This window comes from Arvicola amphibius, chromosome 14 (genome assembly GCF_903992535.2).
Source record: "Arvicola amphibius chromosome 14, mArvAmp1.2, whole genome shotgun sequence".
Taxonomy (NCBI): Eukaryota; Metazoa; Chordata; class Mammalia; order Rodentia; family Cricetidae; genus Arvicola; species Arvicola amphibius.
Genome location: NC_052060.1, coordinates 6,724,048 through 6,751,774, shown reverse-complemented (window position 1 = coordinate 6,751,774; position 27,727 = coordinate 6,724,048). Strand labels below are relative to the sequence as shown.

At 45.3% G+C, this 27,727-nt stretch overlaps 1 protein-coding gene across 2 annotated transcripts; it reads right to left on the bottom strand.

Moving 5' to 3' along the window:
- Positions 1-814: 814 nt before the first annotated feature.
- Positions 815-27,430, bottom strand: Ctss (cathepsin S). Of its 2 annotated transcripts, none has more exons than XM_038311932.1 (8): positions 27,108-27,430; positions 25,426-25,555; positions 16,707-16,829; positions 13,923-14,075; positions 9,274-9,504; positions 6,642-6,807; positions 5,137-5,239; positions 815-1,220 (listed from the first exon to the last, which is right to left on the bottom strand). In XM_038311932.1, exons 1-8 carry the CDS (start codon positions 27,131-27,133, stop codon positions 1,121-1,123), a joined length of 1,032 nt encoding a protein of 343 aa, XP_038167860.1. In that variant the 5' UTR covers positions 27,134-27,430; the 3' UTR covers positions 815-1,120. The 2 variants fall into 2 exon arrangements, with proteins under 2 accessions (XP_038167860.1, XP_038167861.1); XM_038311933.1 differs by having other exon boundaries at positions 25,426-25,552; positions 27,108-27,421.
- Between the last annotated feature and the right edge of the window lie 297 nt (positions 27,431-27,727).

Here is a 27,727-nt window from a genome sequence, read left to right as displayed (position 1 = left end):
AACCCATCCCCATGAATGAGGTCCCACGCTTTCTGCATTCTCAGTCAGTAGAACCATCTTTATGCTTGCTGCAAATCCCCCTCCCTAGGCTCATGCCTGGGGGCATAGCTCACTGGTAGAGAAATTACTTGGCATATGAGAGATCCTGTTTGATCACCAATACCACAGAAATAAGTAACTAATTCCTCACAGGTGTTCAAAACAGCTTGACTTTAAAAAAAGAGAATTATTTAATGAGTGTTTTGCCTGTATATATTTATGTACATCTTGTGTGTGAGGTGCTTACTGAGACCAGAAGAGGGCAATGGACCCCCCCCCCCTGGGACTAGATTATGTATAACTGAGAGCCACCATGAGGATTCTGGGCAATGAACCCAGGTCCCCTAAGAGAGGAGCAAGTACTCTCAACCACTGAGCCATCTTCCAAAAATACAAAAACCCAGTTTTACTTTTAATCATTTATATGCTTCAATTTTAAAAGATTTATTAAATAATCTTATGAATCAAAATACAATGTAGTCTTCTGGACATTTTATAATATAACATCATTTTGTTGTTTTCTTATTTCCAGACAGGGTTTCTCTGTGTAGCCCTGGAATTCACTCTGTAGACCAGGCTGGCCTTAAACTCTGCCTCTGCCTCCCAAGTTCTTGGATTAAACACATGGGCCAATACACCCAGCATTTTTTTTTTTTAGTTTTTATAATGTTTTCTTCTAAGAGTGGCTACAGCTCATCACTAACATAGCCATGTTCATGATAGGGTATAAAGGTCACCAAAGAACAACTTGAAAAAATGGCATGTGACAAAAACAGAGATTTGAAGTGATCGATTTATTAAGCACTTTAGGGATACTATGTTACAAATGGTTATTAGAAAACATAAAAATGACAGAGTAAGATATAGAAAAAGCAAACATGACTATCGTGGGGACTCTGACAGAGACCCAGCTACAATAGTTCTTAACTTGTTTGCAAACTTCTCAGAGAGAGATAAAGTTACAAAGTGAACAGACTATAACCTAGTTAGTATATTAAATACACAGTTGTTTCTTCTGGACAGAGCGGGTAAAATTAAGTTAAAATCCTCTTCATGACTTGTTAGAAAAAGGAGACAGTGTTTAGATTTCTGGGTAAGAGCAGTAGCTGGCAATCCCACAATGGTTTTTCTTATTTCTTGCCATTTGGATATATCCTTGATCACCAAAGTTAAGGCCCCAGCTACAAAAAGAGAAAGAAAATTATAAATTAATATAATAAAACCATATTATTGTTATTTTTATCTCCTTGCTTCTTCCAAAAGACACATATTTTTAATTAATTAACTAATCCATTTTATTTTATGTGCATTAGTGTTTTGCTTGCATGAGTGTCTGTTTGTCGGATCCCCTGGAACTGGAGTTACAGACAGCTGTGAGCTGTTATGTGGGTGCTGGGAATTGAACCCAGGTCCTCTGGAAGAGCAGTCAGTGCTCTTAACCATTGAGCCTTTTCTCCACTCTACATTTGTATGTTTTTTAATGCAGGATCTGATTATGTAGCCCTGGCTGGCCTGGAACTTCCTATGTGGACGGGACTGAGTCACAGACTTCTACCTACCTCTGCATTCAGAGTGCTGGGATTAAAGGCTTGTTTTTAGTGGTCTTTTTTTTTTTTTTTGACAAGGTCTCACTATGTCACCCAGTATGACCTTAAACTCACAGCAATTTCCCAGTCCTGACTTTCCAGGACTGGGATGACATACACTAGTTCCATATTGCTGAGCAGACACATCTAACAATAATAATATAAGATCTATTCCTACTTTCTAAGCTTGACTTCTGTAAGGGATGGATATAGAATTTATAACTGTCCAGCTCTAAATATTTTTGCACAATAGGGTCATAGGTAATGACCTTTTTTTTTAGACCAGAGTCTTATGTATCCCAGGCTGGCCTCAAACTTACTATGTACTGAGACTTGATCCCTGTGATTCCACTTCCTAAATCACTATAGGTGTCATGTGTCACAATGTTTGGCTTAAGGGTAATGACTTTGCAGCAAACACATTTCTCTAGAGATATCTTCTAAGAAGTACTTTTGAGCTACCACCATGAAAGTATTTTATAGCAATGAATTCTAAAGTAATGACAAATAATACATCTGTAAATGGTCCAGAAATGGATGAGATGCCTTCCTATGTAAAGATATCCCAAAGCAGAGCATCCTACGCTGTGAGGGAATGTGTTGCCTGGTACCAGATAGAGGCTTTCGGGGTTGCTGTGTAAACTGGCGTCTGCCTGGGCACACAGCACCACACAGTTCTAAGCTCGACGCCGTGGAGATGGAAGCAGGAGGATCAAGAGTTCTCGGTCCTCTTTGGCTACAATGAACTTAAGGCCAGTCTGGGCTGTGCGCGAGCCTGTCTCAAAACAAACAAACAAACAAAACCAGGAGGAGAAGGGGCTTTCATGGAGGGATGGGGAATTTGGAATGTGACTTAGGAGGGTCCTTTAGAAACTCAGTAAACTACGATAGAAAAGATTGTTTCTATCACTGAAGAAACAAGCCAAAAAGGGTGTGTGTTCAAAAACAACAAATACAAAAGAAGTTCAAGGAGCAAAAAAAGTTAAGATGGTTCCACAATAAGCTGATCATTGAGGTGATCAGGTAAATCAGTTCAGTTTCTTAGCTGCTTTTGCAATGGATCATACAAACACTACCATCTGTTAGCCTGTCACAATGAGAAATGTGTCCTTATCTGGAAATAGGGACACTGGGAGCCATCATTAATTAGATTAACATGAAGTCATTAGGCCAGTTTAATCCAGCAGGACTGAAGGCAACACAGTAAAGTGAAGCCACGTGAGAACTGAGAAAGCTGGGGAAGTACACAACGTTTTCTTCCTTTCCGTCAGTGTGTGTGTGTGTGTGTGTGTGTGTGTGTGTGTGTGTGTGTGTTTGAGAATCTCGTGCAGTTTAGGTTGGCCTTGAACTTGTTATGTACCAAAGGCTGGTCTTAAACTCCTGACCCTCCTGCCTCCACTGCCCAATGCTAGAATTGCAGGCATGTGCCACCATACTATGGTATTTTTATTATTAATTAACTAGTTAATTAATTTTTGAGACAGGGTTTCTCTGTATAATAGCCCTGGTTGTCCTGGAACTAGTTCTGTAGACCAGGCTGGCCTCGAACTCACAGAGATCTGTCTGCCTCTGCCTCCTGAGTGCTGTGATTAAAGGCGCTATTTTATTTTTCAACTGAAACATATTTAATTAGAAATTATCATGCCATGTGGTAGTGACACCACCTTTAATCCCAGCATTTGGGGCTTGGGGCAGAGGAACGTGGATCTCTGAGTTGGAGGCCAATCTGGTCTCCACACAGAGTTTTGGCAGGCTTAAGAGGTGTGGCCCTGCTGGGGGGCTTGTGCCAATGAGGACGTTTTTAAGAGCATAAAGACATGCACCATTTTGAGTTTGCTCTCATGGCTTCCTGCACATAGTTCAAGATTTGAGTTCTCGGTTGTTCCCGCTGCCATGCAAGCTGTCTGCTGCCACATTTCCCTGCTGTGATGGTGGAGACTTTTCTCCTTCTGGAACCATAAGACCCAAATAAACCCTTCCCTGCTCATGCGTTTGATCACAGCTATAGAGTAGTAGCCGCTAGACTGAGTGAGGGACTTGCCAGGAAGCCTGGAGACCTGGGTTCGTCCCCAGAATGCAGGCATCCACTCACGCACACCCCCCCACACCAGGCACTTTCACCCGTGCAGCGAGAAGAGACAATAAAACACACGTGAAGAGGAGAGAAGAGCACCAGTTCTAGCCTAGAGCGGGGCCAGGCGAGAGCTAGCTGAACCAGAGACAATGAGAAAGGGGCAAAATCCAAGACAACTTGAGGCAAATTTGGTTTGACTTGTCACTTGACTGGCCCTGGAGAGGTCTGGGATAACTCTGCAGCACCTTTTGGGTAACAGTGTTCCGTGATATGATTTTTTTACTGATATGAGAAATTCTGGAGGGAACAGCGTGGTGGAGAGAGAACTGAATTCTTTGGCCTCGCTGAGTCTGGAGAAGTAAATGTCAGCGAGTGACTATGGCTGGGTGAGGCTACCATTTTGGGCCAGTGTCACACAGGGTGGAGGGGAGTTGAAGGCCCCCGGCTTACAGGCTACAGGAAAATCATGAGTGGGATGGTGTAGACAAAGATAGAAGCAGTAATCTGGATCCCTGGGGCATCAGAGAATATCAGCATCAGGGGCCAGGTAGAAGAACAGTGTCCCTAAAAGGGGCTGATAGCACTGGGGACGTGGTTCAGAGGTAGAGCGTAGGGAGCATGTGCGTCACCCTGGGCTTAAGCCCTAACACTGCCGCACGAAACTTACGACCATGAATATTTCACAGACCATAAAATGAGCAGACAAGGAATGATGGGGAAAGCAAGTCGAGAATAGCAGTGTGCACCTGCAATCCCAACACTCAGGGCCAGAGACGATGGACGGCTGCAAGTTCAAGGCCAGTCTGGAACACGTGGTGAGTTCCAGGCCGTCCAGGAGTAATAGCAAGACCCTATCTCAAAGCACCAAGTGACTGACATCAAATAGAGTGAAAAGTATTGTAGAGGACCAGTCGTGAAAACAGAGATGAAGGCCGGTGTCTCAGTCACAGTCCCATTGCTGTGAAAAGTAATCACAACCGCAGCCGCTCAGAAAAGAAAGCACGCAGTTAGGGGTTTGACTGCAGTTTCAGAGGGCTGGTCCAGTATCATCGTGGGAGGGGGCAGGGGCAACAACATGGCCAAGAGCTACTTCCTGATCTGCAAGCAGAGACGGGGCTGGGGGCTGGGGGCTGGGGGCTGGGCCTGGCCTGGCTTTTTGAAAGCTTAAAGTCTATCCCCAATGACACATTTCCTCCAAAAAGCCACACCTCTTAAATCATTTTTATCCTTCTCAAATAGTGCCACCCCACAAAAACTAAACCATTCTTATCAAAAACCACTGCAGTGGGGCAGTGAGTAATTCCTCTTGGGGCTATCTATACATGGTCCTCCTTGTTGCTATGGTGCCCAGCATCCTAACAGCAAGAGCAGTTTTGCTGACGCATCCCCTCCCCCAGTCCTGACAGCGGAGCTGACAGTGACGTGCAAACACATTACCTGTTTTTCACAAGCCAGTAGTCTTTGCCATCGAGGGTTCCATAGCCAACCACTAGTACACCATGATTTACGTTGCCAGTACAGGAGGGGTCATCATAGACACCTGAGCATGAAAGACAGACGGAGAAGAGACAAGTGCTACAGGCCAGCAAAACATGCACGGACACCCGACCGCTTTTTATTAGGGTCTTTGAGATAGGACAAAGTGATTTGGATGTCGCAATTGTTTGACATCAATACTATTAGTTTCCCTGACAAGTTTGAGATCGATCCAGAAAATTTATTATATTCATTCAGCACATTTTTAGAATTCTCCCAATTTTTGTACAATCAACTGTATTTCTTCGTATAAGCTCGTAAATTGTTTTGTCCACTTTGAGCCTTGTCTAAATTAAATGCTCGTTAGTGCATATTGTAGCTTTCTACTGTGTATAACGCAGAGCTCTGCCTTTAGCAGGTGCTCAGGGTCTGTGTCATCGAGCTTAGCATGATGGCATATAGTTTTTAGTGTCGACCTTAGAGAAGCGCTATGTGCCCTCCTTTAAGTTTTCATAGTGTTGGCTGGCAAGATGGCTCAGAGGTTAAGAGCGCTGACTGCTCTTCCTGAGGTCCTGAGTTCAATTCCCAGCACCTACATGGTGGTACATAACCATCTATGATGAGCTCCAAAGCCCTTTTCTGTTGTGCAGGCAAAATGCAGATAGAACACTGTATCTTTAAAAAAAATCCATAGTGCTTAAGATCCCAGGCCAGAGTCTCACATAGGCCCTATAATGGGCCTCAAACTTAATAAGTAGTCAAAGATGACCTTGAACTTCTGATCTTCTTGCCTTCACTTCCCAGGAGTTGGGATAACAGGCTTGTAGCACCACGCCCAGGATATATGTGTTCTGGGGACTGAACCCAGGGCTTCATGTATGGTGAGAGAACATTTTAATATCTGAGCCACACCCCCATTCCTACATTCTTTTCTTAACAGTCAAATGGTATTCCACGTCGTATGTGTGCCATCTTTTCTTTATCCACTCATCAGTTTGATTACAGACAAACCCACCACACCTAGTGGCAACTCATTTTTGTGTACGGGTTACATGACCTGTAACATGGTTTTTCATTTGCATAGGTTTTAATCCTAGTGCCACCAGTTTCAGGCTGAGTGACTTAGTCAGGCAAATCCTTTTTCTTTAATTTTGTTTTTAGATTTTTTTATTACTTCATGTGTGTGAGTGTTTTGCCTGGACATGCACTACATGTCTGACTGGTGCCTGAGGAGGTGGGATCTAGGAACTGAATCTGGATCCTTTGCTCCTAACCACCGAGCCAACTCTGCAACCCCAAGGCAGACAAGCAGTGCTCCTGTGTAAATTAGGGTCGCTGTGCAGATGAAATGAGATGAGATCTATGAAGAACTTAGTGGAGTGGTACTCATAAGCTTTGAGCAGTGGGATTCACCAGTTAGAACGAGGTATGGGATGCTCAGTCGAGGTCAGAGCCTCCATGCTCACCGCTTTTGTAGAAGAAGAAGGAGGAATGGCTGGCATCGATGCCCACAGACACAGGTCCTTTATTAGCCACCGCTTCTTTCAGTGCTTCCTCATCGCCGTAGGGGAGCTCAGTGTACCTTGAACATGTGGCAGCTCGATTTTTTGAGTCATAGTGACACTTTTCATCCTAAAAAATAAAAGCAAGCATAAAGTCTACTCCAGTTTCCTGGATTTCAGATACAGTTCCCCGCTCACTGTACCCTTTTCAACGGGCTAAGATCCTCTGGCTCTTCCGCTCTCTCCACCCCCTCTTCGTTGTTTTGTTCTGGGTTTTTCCACTGTTTGTTAAAACACTCTCTCAAACTGGGTGTGGTAGCGTAGGTTTATAAGCCACGCTCTGGGCCCACTGGAGCCATTTGAGACAGCACAAAACAAACACAGACAGCACTCAGGAGGCAGAGGCAGGTGGATCTCTGTGAGTTAAAGGCCAGTCTGGTCTACAGAGTGAGTTCTAGGCCAGTCAGAGTTATATAGTGAGATTGTGTCTCAAAAGCAAAAAATAAACAAAAATCAAGAGGTTACAAATATATGTTTGTTGAATATATGACTGTGTTTCCCCCTAAAATCATAACAGAAAAAAAAGAGGCTGAAAGAAATAAACCAAAATAATATTTTGAGACCAGGTTTCTCTGTGTAGCCCTGGAAGTCTAAGAACTCACACTGTAGACCAGGCTGGCCACTGTAGATCAGGCTGGCCTTGAACTAGAGATCTGCCTGCCTCTGCCCCTGAGTACAGGGATTAAAAGCAACAGTGCCTGGCTAAATGTGATTTCTTTTAAAAAAGTATTTAATGTGCATTGGTGTTTTGCCATGGGTGTCAGATCTCCTGGAGCTGTAGTTAGAGACACTTGTGAGCTGCCATGTGGCTGCTGGGAATTGAACCCAAGTCCTCTGGAAGAGCATCTGGAGCTCTTAACTGGTGAGCCACCTCTCTAGCCCCTAAAATGTGATTTGACTGCATTTATTTCTGAGTGTGGAGGTCAGAGGATGACTTAGAGGCCTTGGTTCTCTCCTATCATGTTGGACCAGAGATCAAAATCAGGTTGTCAGGCTTGCCCACAGGTGCCTTTACCAGAGGCACTTACCGGCCACCTTACCAGCCTGGAGGAATCATTTTTCTTCTCCATTTTTTGGTTAAATTACTCAACAGAATTTGTACAAAAAAAAAACAAAACAAAAATCTTGTGGCAAAGAGGATAACACTGAGCTTTTTAGGTGGGAGAATGAGCCTGCTGATGGCCTGAGAATACCATTAAGCATTGAAGGTTGCAGGACTGAAAAGCTAAATATCAGATAATATACAGAAGGCTTTAATAAAATATTTTCTTTAAGCCTGTATTTACATATGAATGTTACTTGCTTGTTTGAAAATATTTTCTGTTTTGGGCTTGGCGGCAAAACCCTATAATCCAGCATTTGTGAGGTATAGGCATAGGAATATGTATAGGGATAGGCATAGACATAGGTAGAAATAGATATAGGCATAGGGATAGGTATGGGAATATAGGTATAGGAATAGGAATAGGTATAGGTATAGGCATAGGAATAGGTATAGGGATAGGCATATGAATAGGGATAGGTATAGGGATAGGTATAGGAATAGGCATAGGAATAGGGATAGGCATAGGAATAGGCATAGGTATAGGCATAGGCATAAGTATAGGAATAGGCATAGGAATAGGAATAGGCATAGGGATAGGCATAGGAATAGGTATAGGGATAGGTATAGGAAAAGGCATAGGAATAGGCATAGGAATAGGCATAGGAATAGGCATAGGCATAGGAATAGGTATAGGAATAGGAATAGGGATAGGCATAGGAATAGGCATAGGAATAGGGATAGGCATAGGAATAGGTATAAGAATAGGCATAGGGATAGGTATAGGAATAGGCATAGGAATAGGTATAGGAATAGGCATAGGAATAGGCATAGGAATAGGCATAGGGATAGGTATAGGAAAAGGCATAGGAGTAGGCATAGGAATAGGAATAGGCATAGGAATAGGTATAGGTATAGGAATAGGCATAGGAATAGGTATAGGAATAGGCATAGGAATAGGCATAGGCATAGGAATAGGTATAGGAATAGGAATAGGGATAGGCATAGGAATAGGTATAGGAATAGGCATAGGGATAGGTATAGGAATAGGCATAGGAATAGGCATAGGGATAGGTATAGGGATGGGCATAGGAATAGGCATAGGAATAGGTATAGGGATAGGCATAGGGATAGGCATAAGGATAGGTATAGGATTAGGCATAGGGATAGGCATAGGGATAGGTATAGGGATAGGTATAGGAATAGGTATAGGTATAGGCATAGGATTAGGCATAGATATAGGCAGAAGGGACAGAAATTCAGAGCCTGCTCAGTTACAAAGTGAATTGGGAGAAGGCCTGGACTGCACCATGAGACCCGTAACAAACAACGACCCAAACTCCCATGGGTAGATTATGAAGGTCACCACGTCCCGAAGAGTACTCTTGATATTGAAGAGCTGCTGATGGGTTCTCAGAGGAGTCAAGCAGTCGCGTTGGTGGTGCCTGTGTGGCAGTGGGGGGAACGGAGTCACACGAGACAAGTGAGACGCACCGTGGCTTTGTAAGGATAGGAAGTGTCGGATTCGATGCCGCCGTTATCGATGATGTACTGGAATGCTTGGGTCATGAAACCGCCCCCGCAGCCTTTATTTCCGTATTTTTCTGCGGTTGAGCAATCTACCAGGTTCTGTGCACTGAGAGATACCAGCTTCCCTGTTTTCAGCTTCAGCTGCGCTTCGAGGGCCCCCACGGCACTGAAAGCCCAACAGGCCCCACAAGAACCCTGAAATAGAGAAGTCAGTAAGAATAGTTTCCATAGTTTCCGTAGCACAAAGATGGCTCTTGCTGCCGGGAAGAGCTCGCTTCTGCACTGACGCCTCCTTCTCTCTCAGACGAGAGCTTCCATCACACCAGACATTTTGACAGTACGCACCAAGCATGTGCAAAGTCCCAACTATCTTCCCCTCTAAGGAAAACAGAGGCCACAGGTCTTAGGATCTCAAACCCAGGACAAGTGGCTGAGGTGCCTACTTAACGTATCAAAGCAGATCTGGCCACCAGGTTCTCCCAGCATCCCTCAGTCCCTACCTATTACAGGGTGTGGCTGGTAAAGCCCATCCCCTACCCTAATCTTCTCCAGCCCAGGGGCTAGGCTGCTCTTCCCCTGGTTGTCTTTTCTTATATAATCCAGATGTTTGGTCCCTTTTTGTCTCCCCTTTACTCTCCCGGCTCTCCCCTCTTCCCCCTCACATGGCCGAGCTCAGGGTCATGTTCTCTCTGGGCTCTTCTAGACGTCCAGGCGCCTGGCTACACTCTACCTCACACCTACAAAAACCTTCTCTTCTCCTCCACCAAACCTAGGAGCAACCATCTCCTTCCCCTTTTCATTCTCCCCCCCTCTCCATTCAACAGGAAAGTGATTTGAGAGGAGACAGAATAATTCAGGCCAGCTGAGCTGTGTTAATTAAATAAACTTAACCTTGGGTCAGGAGGCTGCATTAACTACTAGTTGACAGAAAGCAATCATAGCGCACCGGAAGGCATCTGGAAGAGACAGAGAGACACAGGAAGTAGTAGGGAGGGATTTGGAGTGGCATCCTTCTCTGGTTGATGAAGTGGAAGCATGGTCTTTGTGGAGACACCAACAAGGGGAGAAGGTTAGCTAGTTGCAACTCAGCCTCTCTGAGCTATCAGGTTTTCACCTCAGCCTTTGAATCACGAATCTCATTTATAAATAGAACAATAGAGATTTGGTTAAAGCTACCTTTAGAGACAGTGACAGAACGGGTGCCTGCAGGATTGTCACCAGGCTGCAGCCTGAGCAGCCAGGACAGAATGGCTGCAGCCAGGACAGACGGGTGCCTGCAGGGTTGTCACCAGGGTGCAGCCTGAGCAGCCAGGACAGAATGGGTGCCTGCAGGATTGTCACCAGGGTGCAGCCTGAGCAGCCAGGACGCTGCTGGGGAAGCAGGCCAGTACCTGAGGAGTTGTCATCGCTGGCTGAAAGAGCAGTAGATTGAGGCTCAGTCACTGTGCCAACGTTAAAACAACACACTTGTATTCTGTGCACCTCCTGCTGTAGAAAGGAGCCGTTAGTGCACATTGTAAACAGTGCGGCCAGGACACACAGCGAATGGCTTGCTAGTCGGAGTCAATGCACTAGCCCAGGTGACGCTACCTGCAGGTGAGGACTGCAAGGCTCAGTGACCTGGGAAGGCGGCAAACGAGATGCCCAGAGAGGTGAGAATGAGATGTGCTCAGGAGGTGATGGGGAGGGGTCACTAACACCGAGAGTCTCACAGACAAGGCAGACCCTGCCCAGAGGCCAAGGCTCAACTTTGGAAAGATTGAGTGCCTTCGTTTCCACTCCCTATAAAGCCTGCTGCCCAGAGATGAGATGTAAGGCAGATTTCCAGAACATTCATCTGCTGCCTTCTCAGGCCACCAACTCTCAGAATAAAATGTAGCATAAAGATTCAATTCCTGGGGCTGGAGAGATGGCTTAGTGATTAAGAGTACTTATTACTCTTGCAGAGGACCAGGCTGTGGTGCCCAGTATCCACATGGTAACTCACAACCCTCTGGAACTCCAGTTCCAGGGGATTTGATGCCTTCTTCCGACCTCTGCAGGCATTGCATGCATGTGGTACAAGCACACAAACACACACACACACACACACACACACACACAAGCACATATACACACAAGCACATACACACACACTCACACACACAAACACACAAAGGCAAAACATGTGTACATACAAAATAAATTTTAAAATTTGATCTTCACAGACCTTGAAAAACTTCATTTGGAAAAGCAAAAAACCCAAGATAACCAAAACAATCCTGTACAATAAAAGAACTTCTGGAGGCATCACAATCCTTGACTTCAAACTCTACTACAGAGCTACAGTACTGAAAACAGCCTGGTATTGGCATAAAAACAGACAGAAGGACCAATGGAAGCAAATCGAAGACTCAGATATTAATCCATACACCTTCGAACACCTGATTTTTGACAAAGAAGCTAAAAATATAAAATGAAAAAAAGAAAGCATATTTAACAAGTGGTGCTGGCATAACTGGATATCAACATGTAGAAGAATGAAAATAGATCCATATTTACCACCATGCACAAAACTCAAGTTCAAATGGATCAAAGACCTCAACAAAAAGCCAGCCACACTGAACCTCATAAAAGAGAAAGTGGGAAGTACACTTGAACGCATCGGCACAGGGAACCACTTCCTAAATATAATACCAGCAGCACAGACACTGAGAGAAACAATTAATAAATGAGACCTCCTGAAACTGAAAAGCTTCTGCAAAGCAAAGGACATGGTCAACAAGACAAAACAACAGCCTACAGAATGGGAAAAGATCTTCACTAACCCCACATCAGACAGAGGTCTGATCTCCAAAATATACAAAGAACTCAAGAAATGGGTCATCAAAAGAACAAACAATCCAATAAAAAAAATGGAGTACAGACCTAAACAGAGAACTCTCAGCAGAGGAATCTAAAATGTCTGAAAGACACTTAAGGAAATGTTCAACATCCTCAGTCATCAGAGAAATGCAAATCAAAACAACTCTGAGATTCCATCTTACATCTGTAAGAATGGCCAAGATCAAAAACACTGATGACAACTTATGCTGGAGTGGTTGTGGGGAAAAGATAACACTTCTGCATTGCTGGTGAGAATGCAAGCTGTTGCAGCCCCTTTGGATGTCAGTGTGGTGATTTCTCAGAAAATTAGGAAACAACCTTCCTCAAGACCCAGTAATACCACTTTGGGTATATATCCAAAGGATGCTCAATCGTGCCACAAGGACAAGTGCTCAACTATGTTCATAGCAGCTTTGTTTGTCATAGCCAGAACCAGGAAACAACCTAAATGCCCCTTGACTGAAGAATGGATAAGAAAAATGTGGTACATTTACACAGCAGAAAAATATAATGACATCTCAAATATTGCAGGCAAATGGATGGATCTAGAAAACATCATTTTGAGTGAGGTAACCCAGACCCAGAAAGACAATTGTCACATGTACTCACTCATAAGTGTTTTTAAAACAAAGCGAAGAAAACCAATCCACAAATCACACTCCTAGAGACCTTAGACAACAATGAGGACCCTAAGAGAGACTTACATGGATCTAATCTACATGGGAAGTAGAAAAAGACAAGATCTCCTGAGTAAATTGGGAGCATGGGGACCTTGGGGAAGGGTTGAAGGGAGGGAAGAGGCAGGGAGGGGAGCAGAGAAAAATGTAGAGCTCAATGAAAATCAATTACAAAAAAAATTTTAAAATTTGAAAAAGATTCAGTTTCTATTTCTGCTCATTAACATCTGTGATGTCAGGCACCCACAAATTCCAGTGTTCTGTCACAAAATGATGATTCAAGTGAAAGAGCTTTAACACTAGGATGACTGTTTTCAAACATTATTATCAAAGAATCTAAAAAAATTATTTATTTACATATATGTACATGTGCATGGATGTGCAGATGCCCTCAGAGGCTAGAAGAGGTGTTGGATCTCCTGAGGCTGACGTTACAGGCAGTTTGTGGGTTGCTTGTTGTAGGTGTTGGGAACCAAACTCTGGTCCTCTGGAAGAGCAGTGAGTGCTCTCCACTGCTGGACCAACTCTCCAGCTTCTGTGCTTAGATGTTTTTGATCACCGGGCAGTGGTGATGGTTCACGCCTTTAATCCAGGACTCAGGAGGCAGAGGCAGGCAGACCTCTGAGTTTGAGGCCAGCCTGGTCTACATAGTGAGTTCCAGGACAGCCAGGACTATACAGAAAAACCCTGTCTCTAAAAAAGAAAAAAAAAAGAAAAGAAAAGAAAAAGAAAAACAGAAAAAGAATTTTTCAACAAAAGATATTTTGTAGGCTGAGCATACAAATTGCATATTTGATGAGGCGCTAAGATCCAAAATATGGAGTGAACTTAGTTTTTTTATATTGTGAGTTTGGGGCCAGCCTGAACTATGTAGACAAGACAAAATAAAGAAATATGTAAAAAGAAATAAACAACAGCAAAACAACAGCAAAACCCTTAGAATTTAGTTGGGAAGATGGGAATAATAAAAAGAGCCAGAAAGCAGCCAGGAGACAGTGAGGATCACCCCTCTCCTGCTGTTAGATGCAGGAGGAGTGCACTCGGGCCAGGTTCAGGGGCTGGTGACCTCACCTGGTATTTCACTTCCGTGACACATCCCTTTTCTCGCCAGTCCATAGAATCAGGCAAGCTCTGTTTAGAGTAAAACTTGTAGGTGCCATTTCTCTGCCGCTGGCTGGGAGGAACTCTCAGAGAAGTCCTCATGCACAAGATCTCTTCGTTGGTCTGCAAAGCAAGCAAATCGCACGTTTCACCTAGAGCCTTTCATTTCCCCTTCTCCTTCCTTCCCTCCCGCCCTCCTCCTCTGTGCATGCCTTTGCAGGGACTGGGTGGGACACATGCACCATGGCTCACATGTGGAAGGAAGTCAGGGGACATCTTGTAGGAATGGGTTGGCTCCTCTACTGTCTGGGTCCCCGGGGTTGACCTCAGGTTGTTAGGCTTTGACAGCAAGTGCCTTTCCCTGGTGATGCTGTGCCTATCTGTTTTATTTAATCCTAGGGATTGTAAACGTGAATACATTTTAAAACTAAGAAAAATGACTGGTAGTGGCACTCGTGTAGATATAGCTTGACTCTGAAACAAAGTGTCTGTGAGACCTAACAGTGAGGTGAACTGTCTGTGGAGCTGACAGAATCCTACAAAGCAGTGTAAAACGCAACTCAGGCTGCTTTTCCTCAGAATTACAAAGGATATTGCTACATATAGCTGGGCAGTGGTGGCGCACACACTCCTTTAATCCCAGGCGGATCTCTGTGAGTTTGAGGCCAGCCTGGTTTACAGAGCGAGTTCCAGGACAGGCTCCAAAGTTACAGAGAAACCCTGTCTTGAAGAAGCAAGCAAACAAACAAATAATAACAACAAAACAAAGGACAGTGCTACATCTAAGTAGAAATTGGTTTCCAAGGATGTCTCCTTCCCTACTAAGATTATTTTCTTTTCCTTGTTGATTTTATTTTCTGCTCCAGCACTCCGTGTGTGTGCGCTCATGTGTGTGTGTGCGCTCGTGTGTGTGTGCTCGTGTGTGTGCGCTCGTGTGTGTGCGCTCGTGTGTGTGTGTGTGTGCGCGCGTGCACTCGTGTGCATGTGTGTGTGCGCTCGTGTGTGTGCGCGTGCGCTCGTGTGTGTGCGTGTGCGCGTGCGTGTGTGTGTGTGCGTGCTCGTGTGTGTGTGTGCGTGCGTGTGTGTGTGTGCGTGCGTGTGTGTGTGTGTGTGCGCGTGCGTGTGTGTGTGTGTGCATGTGTGTGTGTGCGCGCACTCGTGTGTGTGTGTGTGCGTGCTCGTGTGTGTGTGTGCGTGCGTGTGTGTGTGTGTGTGTAGGCCAGCAGCTGACTTTCAGTGTCCCATCACTTTCCACCTCATTACTTGAGACAGGTTTCTCATTAATCTTGAACTCTGTTTCACCTACACCAGCTGCCTGCAGGCCACCAGGATAGCCTTGTCTCTGCACCCTGCACAGCAGCTGCAGGATAGCCTTGTCTCTGCATGCTGCACAGCAAGCCCTCACCCACTCACTCACTTTCTTTTTTTTTTTTTTTTTTTTTTTTGGTTTTTCGAGACAGGGTTTCTCTGTGGCTTTGGAGTCTGTCCTGGAACTAGCTCTTGTAGACCAGGCTGGTCTCGAACTCACAGAGATCCGCCTGCCTCTGCCTCCCGAGTGCTGGGATTAAAGGCGTGCGCCACCACCGCCCGGCCTGACTCATTTTCTTATGTAGGGCTTTAGTCTTTATTTTTAAGTATTGTGATTCTTAACTTTGATTGTATTATACCTTTTTGTTGGTGGCAGTGTTTTTGGTTATCATTTTGTTTTGTTTTGGTTTTATTGTTGCTATTTGTTTGTTTTGTTTTTCAAGACAGGGTTTCTCTGCCTAGCCCTGGATATCCTGAAACTCACTCTGTAGACCAGGGTGGCCTCAGTGTTTCCTGTAAAGAAGGGATTTGGTAGATGTGTTGTGTGGTTCTAACCCCAGCATTATGGAGGCAGGGGGAGAAAAAGGGTCCAGGTCATTCTCAGTTACGCAGACCGGTCCAGCCTCGGCTGCCTGAGGCTGTTAGACCGAGCAAGAGGGGAGGAAGCTGTTTTTATTTACACATGGGCATGCTCACACCTCAGCACACGTGGTGATAGAAGGGTAACCTGAGGACGTCATTTCTCTTCTGGTCTCACGGGAGTCCAAGGGAGCCGATTCAGGCTGTCATGTTTGGCAGCCAGCGGTTTTACCTTGGAGCCCTCTCACTGACTCCCCATCCTCTTCCTCTTTTACTTTTCTTTCTCATTTTGTAAAAAAGACTTATTTATTTTTTGTATATGGATGTTTTGTCTGCATGTATATCTTCACAAGACTGTGGAACGTTGGGCATGACAAGAGCACACACATCTATGACTGCCCAGGAGAGGAACAGCTGGAGAACCACCATGAACGGGTTGCCCAAGCACGCTCAGGCATTGCCGGGGCATAAGTGATGCTGCATGATCTCTGCACACCAGAAGAGAGCAATGGATCTCGTGGACTACAGCCATGGGTGGTGGTGAGCTGCAGCGTGGGTGCATGAGCTGCAGCGTGGGTGCATGAGCTGCAGTGTGGGTGCATGAGCTGCAGCAAGGGTGCATGAGCTGCAGAGTGGGTGCATGAGCTGTAGCATGGGTACATGAACTGCAGCGTGGGTGCATGAGCTGCAGTGTGGGTGCATGAGCTGCAGCGTGGGTGCTGGGACCTGGACTCAGGACCTCTGGAGGGACAGCCAGTGCTGTCCTGTTGTTTATCCTTGTCCTCCCAGTGCCTTCAGATCACTGTTGGTGACACAGAAGCCAAACTTGCCCAGCCGTGAAGTAGGGACTGTTTGTGGTTTACCTACCATGTCTCCCATATGGTTCATGCTCACATCATAGGAATGCATTCCCATAGAATATTCCAGATTGTGATGCATCACGAACTTCAGGTTCTTTTCCCAGATGAGACGTCGTGTTGCTTCTTCATTCTGAAACAGAGGGGAAGTGCATGTGAGTGGAATTTATGTTATTAATTGTAATATTCTCTCTGTGCATGTGTCTCTGTCTCTCTCTCTCTTTCTGTGCGTGTGTGCATGTGGGGTGTGCATGTGTGCGTGCGTGTGTGTGTGTGTGTGTGTGTGTGTGAGCATGTGGGTTCAGATATCCACAGAGACCAGAAGAGGGCACCAGATTCTGCGGAGATGAAGTTTCAGGTGGCTGTGAGAGCTGGGAACTAAACCCGAGTCCTCTGCATGATTATCAAGTACCCTTAACTGCTGAGTCATCTCTCCAGGGTCCTAAGTAGTATTCTGCTAAATGTGGATATATCTAGACGCATGTAAACAAATGAATATATCCGAAACAACTGCTAAAATCAAATTTTAATTTAAATTCTTGCTCTTAATTTTTAGATGTTTATTAATACATAATTTATAATATATGTAATGACTTTTCTTCTCTTTTTTCTTCCTTGCTTATTATGAATTTGCTTCTTATCACTCCAAACTTTAGAAGCTTGCTTGATGTGTGTCTCTATTAGGTAACAAGCTCTATTCTGTCTAGATTTTTCTTTTCTTTTTATTTTTTTCTTCCTTTTTATTCTTTTTCTTTTCTTTCTTTTTTGAAGACATGGTCTTATTATGTTGCGTTGGCTGTCCCGGTAATTCACACTGCAGCTCAGGCTGGCCTCACACTCACAGCCATCCTCCTGCCTTGGCCTCCTGCATGCCCCTCCCCCACACCTGGCTTTGTAGTTATTTATAAGATTCTTTCTTGGGGTTGGGGAGGTGACTCGGAGGATAAGAGCATTGGTTGGTCTTCCAGAGGTGCAGGGTTCAGTTCCCAGAACACACATGGCAGCTCACAACTGTCCTTACACCCAGTTCCCATGATTCTGACTCCTTCTCCTCACCTCTACAGATAGCAGGCACACACGTGGTAGTGCACTCACGTGTAAACAAAACATTCAGACATGCTGAGGAAGCAAACCTTAAAAGATTCGTTCTCACTCCTGCAAAGCAGGTCAGCTGATTATAAATTTCTGTTTTTCCAGCTATTTTAAGTTGTTACTTCATTTTCTTCTGGTATCCATTTGTCCTAGTTAAGGTTACTTTGCTAAGGTGATGAAGCACCATGCCCCAAGCAACGTGGGGAGGAAAGGGTTTGTTTGGCTCACACTCCCACATCAGTGTTCCTCACTGAAGGACGTCAGAGCAGGAACTCGGACAGCACGGAAACCTGGGCTGGAGGCAGGAGCTAATTCAAAAGCTAAGAGAGGTGCTGCTTACTGCCTTGCTCCTCCTGGCTTGCTCAGCCTGCTTTCTTATAGAACCCAGGACCTCCAGCCCAGGGACGGCACCATCCACAATGGGCTGCGCCCTCCACCACCAATCATTAATTAAGAAAATGCCTTGCATACCAGTTTGTCTGAAGCCTGAGTTTATGGAGGCGTGTTTTCCAACAGAGGCGCCCTCTTCTCCAGTGACTGTAGCTTGTGTCAAGGTGACATAAACTAGCCATTACTGGGAAGCACGAGTTTGACCATTGTACCTCTAATTATAATTTTTATTTTTTGAGAGAGGATCTTCTGTAGTTCGGGGCCTTAAACCTATATAACCCTTCTGCTTCACCACCTGAGTGCTGGCATGACAGGCTGCCCACCACAGCCCCTGCTACCGCTGGTGATGATGATTCTTATTCTTCTGGCCCCAAGCTTGCCATGTGGCCCACACCACCCTCCTACGCCTACCTCCTGGGTGCTGGGGTTGTCCGCACGCGTCGCCACACCTGGCTCCTGTACCTCTGTTAAACTGGGCTTTTGTGATTTTTTTTTTCTTAAAAATCTTGTATTTCCAGCTGAGCAGTGGTGGCACACACCTTTAATCCCAGCACTCGGGAGGCAGAGGCAGGTGGAGATTTGTGAGTTCGAGGCCAGCCTGGTCTACGAGAGCTAGTTCCAGGACAGGCTCCAAAGCTACAGAGAAACCCTGTCTCGAAAAAACAAACAAACAAAACAAATCTTGCAGTTCCTTATGTGTGTCTGGTTGTGGGTTTTCACATTTTCCTCCTTAAGCTTGGTTTGAAGACTCGGGAATATTTTTATAACTGAAAATCCTCAACTGCATCTTTTCATGTATCATGTATCCAGCATTCTGTCTAGCTCTCAGGTGCACTCCGGAGACTCAGACTCTCTTGTCTCCTGCTGCTGTTTGGATAGACTCCGCTCCATTTTACTTCTGTATGCTGCTTTCTGTGTGAGCGTCTCAGAACTATTTGCACGGTTATGGGTTTGGAGACGGAGGGGTGGAGAGTGGTAACAACGTCTACTGTTCTTGCAGAGGACCTGGGTTTGGCTCTCAGGACCCACATGGTAGCCCACAACTGTCTGTAACTCTAGTTCCTAGGACCTAGTGTCTCTTCTGACGTTCACAGACATGCACATAGTGTAATACACCCCGGCATGCGTGTACACACACACACACACACACACACACACACACACACACGGACTCATGGTCTCTTAGCTGAACCCAGAGCTTGCCAGTACAGCTGGTCTGGACAGGGAGCTGGCCTGGGGAATCCTTCCTCTCTGCCTTCAGGATCCTGCAGTTACAGGTAGGCTGATGTGCCTACCCACCGTTTACATCTCAACTCATGTCTGAATGCTTGCGTGGCATTGAGCATTTACCCTCTGAGCCGTCTGCTCAGTCCCTAAGTATTTTTATATAATTGTAGATGGGATTGTTTAACAGTGGTGTGTGTGTGGGAGGGAAGTGGTACAGGGCAGAGGTAGACATTAGATTTCTTTCTCAATCTCTTTCCACCTATTTGGTGGCCCAGCCTGGACACTGAGAGTCCTCCCCAGTCACTCTCCACTGTAGCCAGTGACTCAGTTTTTGGTATTTTAAGAGAGGGTGTGATGCCTCCTAGGCTGACTTCAGACTCAATACACAGCCAAGGCTGACCTGGAACTCCTATTCTCCTGCTTCTACCTCCTGAGTACTTGGAATTACAGGTGTGTGCTACTGTGACCAGCTAAAAAGAATATTTTTAACTCATAGCTTGTTGCATCCATAAATACAGAACATGCAGATCCAGCAAGACAGCTGGATGCTAAACACTGTCAAGCTGTGGCGAAAGAAATTCAGAGTAGCCGGGCGGTGGTGGCGCATGCCTTTAATCCCAGCACTCGGGAGGCAGAGGCAGACGGATCTCTGTGAGTTCGAGGCCAGCCTGGTCTACAAGAGCTAGTTCCAGGACAGGCTCCAAAGCCACAGAGAAAACCTGTCTCAAAAACCCAAAACCAAACCAAACCAAACAACAACAACAACAAAAAAAAAAACCCACAAGAAATTCTGAGTAGTACACGAGATTGGAAGAATTAGATCCCCGAGATGCCCAAACTATCCAACAGTTTAGAGACTACATATAATCCCTGCCACAATTCCACTAGCATTCTTCACAAACACACAAAACAGTCCTGAAAGTTTAGTGGAGCCACTGACCTCAAACTTCCAAGTCTCGAGCAACAGAACCAAAGTGGGGGCATCACAGGACCTGACCTCAAAGGCACCATGATCTACAGTGACAGAAGCACACAAGCCGAGAGCATGAACAACGAGGAACCCAGAAGCAAGCAGGTGCGTTTATCGTCAGTTGATTTTTGACAAAAAATACTCAAAATACAGATGGGGAAAGGATAACCTTATTGCTCTAACAGTGTGGGAATCATGATTCACGTGCAGAAGTTTGAAACTGGGTCCCACTCTGATATACAAGGATCGTCCACAATTGATCAAAGGATTGAAAACAGGACTAGTGGGATGGCTCAGTGGGCAAAGGCACCTGAAGCCAAGAGTGACAACCCAGAACCAGGTGTTGGGAAGCGAGAACGCCCCGGGTTGTTTTCTGAGTGTCTCATAGGAGCCATAGCGCGTGTGCATGTGAGAACACCCAGAAAATAAATCAACAAAAATGTAAAGCTGACAGATTCAATGCAATGCCCAGCAAAATCCCAGCAAAATTCTTCAAAGACCTCGAAAGAACAGTACCCAACTTCATATGGAAAAGCAAAAAGCCCAGCATAGCCAAAACAATCCTGTACAATAAAAGAACTTCTAGAGGCATCACAATCCCTGACTTCAAACTCTACTACAGAGCTACAGTACTGAAAACAGCCTGGTATTGGCATAAAAACAGACAGGAGGACCAATGGAACCGAATAGAAGACCCAGATATTAATCCACACATGTTCGAACACCTGATTTTTGACAAAGAAGCTAAAAATATCAAATGGAAAAAAGAAAGCATATTTAACAAGTGGTGCTGGCATAACTGGATATCAACATGTAGAAGAATGACAATAGACCCATATCTATCGCCATGCACAAAACTCAAGTCCAAATGGATCAAAGACCTCAACATAAAGCCAGCCACACCGAACCTCATAAAAGAGAAAGTGGGAAGTACACTTGAACACATCGGCACAGGGAACCACTTCCTAAATAGAACCCCAGCAGCACAGACACTGAGAGAAACAATTAATAAATGGGACCTCCTGAAACTGAAAAGCTTCTGGAAAGCAAATGACACGGTCAACAAGACAAAATGACAGCCTACAGAATGGGAAAAAATCTTCACTAACTCCACATCAGACAGAGGTCTGATCTCCAAAATAGACAAAGAACTAAAGAAATTTGACACCAAAAGATCACATAATCCAATAAAAAAATGGAGTACAGACCTAAACAGAGAACTCTCAGCAGAGGAATCTAAAATGTCTGAAAGACACTTAAGGAAATGTTTAACATCCTTAGTCATCAGAGAAATGCAAATCAAAACAACTCTGAGATTTCATCTTACACCTGTAAGAATGCATTGCTGGTGGGAATACAAGCAGGTACAGCCCTTTTGGATGTCAGTGTGGCAATTTCTCAGAAACAACCTTCCTCAAGACTCAGTAATACCACTTTTGGGTATATATCCAAAGGATGCTCAATCGTGCCACAAGGACATGTGCTCAACTATGTTCATAGCAGCTTTGTTTGTCATAGCCAGAACCTGGAAACAACCTAAATGCTCTTCGATCGAAGAATGGATAAGAAAAATGTGGTACATTTACACAATGGAGTACTACACAGCAGAAAATATAACGACATCTTGAATTTTCAGGCAAATGGATGGAGCTAGAAAACATTATTTTGAGTGAGGTAACCCAGACCCAGAAAGACAATTATCACATGCACTCACTCATAGGTGTTTTTTAAACATAAAGCAAAGAAAGCCAGCCTACAAACCACAATCCCAGAGAATTTAGACAAGAATGAGGACACTAAGAGAGACTTATATAGATATAGTCTACATGGGAAGTAGAAAGTAGAAAAAGACAATATCTTCTGAGTAAATTGGGAACCTTGGGAGAGGATTGAAGGGAGAAGGGGAGAGGCAGGGAGGGGAGCAGAGAAAAATGTAGAGCTCAATAAATATCAATAAAAAATGTATTAAAAAAGAAGAAAAAATGTAAAACTGAGCCAGGTGTGATGGCACATGCCTTTAATCCCAGCACTTGAAGGCAGATGATCTCTGTGAGTTCAAGGCCAGTCTACTCTACACAGAGAGTTCCAAGACAGCCAGGGCTGTGTAAATAGATCCTGTCTCAAAAACACCAAGAAAAACAACCAAATAAAAAATAAAACAATTTTTAAAGAAAAGAAAAAAACAAAACTGGGTTTGAGACAAGGCTCAGCAGTTCAGAGCATTTACTGCTGTTAAAGGGGACCCCACTTAAGTTCCCAGCTGATATTGCGCACTGACAGCTGTTTATAATCCAGCTGCAGGGCTGCAATGCCCTCTCCTGGCCGCTTCTGATACTGACATGTACCTGTGCATACACAACATAAATACAAATAAAATCTTTAAAAAGTATATGAGAAGAAAACAACTTAAAACATAAAGGGTTGCCAAGCAGTGGTGGCTCACGCCTTTAATCCCAGCTCTCAAGAGGCAGAGGCAGGCAGATCTCTGTGAGTTCCAGGCTGGTCTGGTATTCAAAGTGAGTTCCAGGACAGCCAGGGCTGTTACACAGAGAAACCCTGTCTCAAAAAACCAAAACCAACCAACCAACCAAACAAACAAACAAAAAATGTGACACAAATATTTTAATCCACTAAAAATGGACCTACCACACGTCCTAGCAACCCATCTCTGGATATTCGTCTAAAAGAAACAAAATCAAGACATTGGAGAGTTATCTGCTCTCCTGTGTTTATTGCAGCACCGTTCACAACGACTGAGATACAGAATCAGCTAGGAGTCAACCAGAGATGGAGGGATAAAGAAAATGTAACATATGTCAGGCAGTGGTGGCGCATGCTTTTAATCCCAGTTCTCGGGAGGCAGAGGCAGATGGATCTCTGTGAGTTCGAGGCCGGCCTGGTCTACAAGAGCTAGTTCCAGGACAGGCTCCAAAGCTGCACACTACACTGAATAAGCCAGGCCCAGAAAGACACTTGACTACAGGATCTCGCTGATATGTGGGTTTGCACACATCTAAGTTACCCGGAGCGTAGCACACATAGATCACTCGCCTTGCTTGCTTGAGTCCCTATGTTCCATCCACAGCACCAATAAATAACTAGATTTAAAACAAAGCCAAACTCATAGATGGGTATCACATCTGGGGGAAAGACTGAAGGATGCTGGTCAAGGCATGGGTCTCAGGTGGGAGGAGTCGGCTGAGTGAGCTGCCTGTTGAATGGCAGGGAGTTAGGACTAATGTCAAACTATTGTATATCTCAATTTAATTAGCTAATTTGCAAAAATTATACAGTTACAAGGCCTACTTATTTGAAGTTATGATTAACGTTTTAAGAATAACCAGCAAGTGTAGTTTGAAATAAAAGTCAAAGAACAGAGTGAGAAATGAGACTCAGGAATCCCCATCTCGCTGGGCATGGTAGTGTGTGCCTTCACACAGCCTGGGAGGCAGAGGCAAATCTCTGTGATCTCAAGGCCAAGCTCCAGGCAGCTGGGGTTCTGTGGTAAGATTCAGTCTAAAAAGGAAAAAAAAATATCTGCCTCAAAGCACTTTTGTGGGCCAGGGACTATAATGAGAAGTATTAAAAATATTACTTGTGGAACTGGGGCGATGGCTCAGTGGTTAAGAACACTGCTGCTCTTCTAGAGGCCACAAGTTTGGATCCAGCTCCCAAATCAGTCAGCTCACAAGCACCTATAACTCCAGCTCCTGGGGACCCAGTGCCTCTGGCCGCAGGCACCTACACTCACATGCATAAACAGACACATACCTAAAAATAAAATCAAATAAAAAATTTTAATTGGGGAGCTGGAGGGTTGACTCGGTGGCTAAGAACGCTTCTTCCTCTTGCGGAGAACTCAGGGTTAGTTCCCAGCCCCTGCACGGCAGTTCACAACTACACGTGACTTCAGTTCTACGGGATCAGATACCTTCTTCTGGCCTCCAGGTGTGCATGTAGTGCACACACACATGCAGGAAAAAAACACTCATACACATCAAATAAAAATACTGATCAGAAAAAAAATGGGCTGGAGGAATAGCTCAGAAGTTAAGAGTTCTGGCCTTTCTTACAGAGGATCCAGCTTGATTCCCAGCACCCACTTGGCATCTCAACTGCCTGTAAGTCCAGGTCCAGGGACCTGACACCTTCTCTGCCCTATGAAGGTACCACACACAGTGTACAGATGAATATGTGGCAAAACACTCATCCACATATGTTTTTAAAATATTTTCAACTCGCTTTCCCTCCCTCCCTCTCCTCCCTCTCCCTCTCCTCTCTCTCTCTCTCCCTCTCCCTCTCCTTCCTTCCTCTCCCTCTCCCCTCTCCTCCCTCTCCCTCTCCTCTCTCTCTCTCTCTCTCTCTCTCTCTCTCTCTCTCTCTCTCTCTCTCTCTCTCTCTCTCTCTCTCGTGTGTGTGTGTGTGGGGGGGTGCTGGTGTGAGCATGCCACAGTGTTCATGCGGCAATCAAAGGTCTTCCCCTTCTACCCTGTGAGACAGTCATTTTACCCTGCGTGTGCCAGGCTGAGGGCTCACAAGCTGTTCCTCCACCTCGCTAGGAGGACACACTACTGCACCCCATCTTCCTTCAGCTCTAGGGGATCCGAACTCAGTTCTTCATATGTGTGACAAGCACTTTACCCACTGAGCTGCCTCCACAGCCAAGAGTTTCTGTTCCTCAAACGTGCCAAGTGTGATCTCTCCTCAGAGTCCTGTCCTCGCCCCCGGGTCTGCCACCCATTCTGGCTGTCGCCCTGTTTCTGCCAGCCCTCTGCTGAAATGTCACCTTACCTGTGGGGCCCTCCCTCACCCTCCTATGGCACTCTCGCCATCGACCACACTGTGTCTGCTCACTGACTGGTGTGTCCTGCCTCTCACACTGCAGCATGAGCTCCATAGCCACACGAATGTGTTTTGTTTCTATGCAAAGCAGTATCTGGCCAGAAATAAGTGTGCAGCGCTTCAGAAAACCCCGCTTGTCCAGACGTCGCCTGGGATGGGGAAAGAGCACCAGGCAAAAGCGTCCTGCTTGAGAAGCAGCCCCATCTACCTTCTCCTTGTATTGTTTGCCATGGAATTTCTTCCAGAGATCCCAGTGACGGTCCAGGGTAGGGTCTCTCTGCAGTTGCTCCGTTGCCAGGGAACACACGAAGGGAACACAGAGCAGCCATCTCACTCTGCTTAAGGGAAGGGGGCAGAGGGAACACAGCAGTCAGTGGCACGATTTTCATCACACAGGTCCCTTTTCTTCGTTTGTTTTATTTATAAAGATAGGTCGCTCTATAGCTCAGGCTGACCTGGAACTCAACCATGCAGCCCAGGCTAGCGCTGAATTTGTAGCAATCTGCCTGACTCTGACTCCCAAGTGCTGGGATTGGAGGCACAAGTATGGCCCACCACCGTGGATGCGGGAATGTGGTCCAAACAGAAAGTACCAGTGTGACATCTACCAAAGGAACACATTCCTGCAGTGAGAATAACACAAGTAACTTCCGAGAACGTGCAGGAGGAATAAGGGATTATCTCCAATGCTATTCTGAATACTTTTAGTATTACGTTGATACTTTTAATGTTTCAGGAAGGGACCTGCCGCTGGGCAATGGTGCACGCTTTTAACCCCAGAACTCAGGAGGCAGAGAAAGGTGGGTCTCTGGGAGTTCAAAGCCAGCTTGGTACAGAAAGAGTTCCAGGACAGCCAAGGCTACTCGGAGGAACTCTGTATCAAACAACAACAAAACAAAACAAAGAAACCTTCCTTCTGAGGACATTCCTCTGTCTTAAACACCCATTTAAATATTCAAATCACTACACCCTAGTGTGTGCATGTTTTGAAACACTACTTAGTACCTCATTAATACTTAATTTCGAAAATAAGCCAGGTACAGCGACAGGCAGCTGTACTCCCAGTTTCTGAAGAAGCTGAGGCAGGAGGATTGCTTGAAGGAGGTGTTCAAGGCCTGTTGGCCAGCATAGATAGATCACATCTCCAAAATCAACACATAGTGGTCTGCCACTGAGCCCTTGCTTGCCCAGCGATGGTGTGAGACCCACACTTGCCCAGCAACCGTGTGAGACGCTTGGCCTGACCCGGAACACCAAAACAACCAAACAGATACACTTTCCGTGGAAAAAAAAGTTCCAGACACCTTGCGAGACAGCTAAGAGACAGCTCAGCTTTTAGATCGAATAGCCTTAGGTTATTTTCCTATTCCACTTTTCTTCCCAATAAGTCAAATATCTGCCTCAAAATGGGTACCCAAAAAATCTGTCTCAAAGTGGGTACCCCAAAACAGCATTTTCTCACCAGGTGTGTACACTCTGGAGGCAGAGGCAGAGGCGAGGCAGGGGTAATATTACACAGTTGCCACCAGCAATCAAATCTAAGAGGTGAGATCCTATCTCTAAACGACAGCATGCCCAACACCCCCTCTGTTTCTATATTTGACAGAAATCCAGTAGTCGCCTGGAACTGGATCTTTTCCATTCAGGAGAGCTGGGATTTTAACCATGTGAGCCTTTGGATCACGGTCACAGAAACCCAGGTTTCAGGGACCTCTCCAAACAGACCCTTCCGAATCAGAAAAACAAGACGCCCATGGGGACCTTTGTTTTCAGCTTACTTCCTGAAAGCAAAGATTTAAAAACCTGGCAGCCTGGCTGATGAAAAGATAGAGAACGTTTAAGACCAAATATGTGAACAATCAAAATGAAAAAAAAACAGACAGTACGTACAAGGCAGCACGGGCAAGAGTCCCCATGGTCCCCGGAAGTGTGGTCCTCACTCCAAAGACGACCCAGGCGACAGCAGGCTGGGTGAGCCGACTTTAAGAAGAAATGAAGCTTGTCACATGAAGCATCCACGATGAGGAAGTGAACTTTCATTTCGGTTTCGTGTGAAGCCCTCAGCACAGAGCGAGCAGCTGCCTCCGGCGCCTTTCCTCAATCACCACCTAACCACGTGAGTGCAGGGAGCTGGCCAGGGGAGCCCCGTAGAGGCCATCCATAGACCTCAGTGGGGAGTAGAACGAGGTTATCCTCCAACCCCTCATCATTTTGATGATCCGTTTAATTCACAATGTCGGTTCTGAAATGGAAAAGTTTAGTTTTAAAGATATTTGGATTGGGTTCCTCAAATCTCAGTGCCTTTCTTAGGGTTGTTTTCACTGCGCTCTGGCGAGTAACCCTGTCAGGGCTGTACACCGATCCTGTCTTCTCTGTTTTCCACTGGTCTTATAATTTTGCTTATACTGATTTTTTTTCTACTTGAAAATTTAAAATGTTAAAATAGAAAATTTTATTCAGGCCTGGTATAGTGGTCTATGTCCGTAATTCCAGAATTGAAGGCAGGTAGA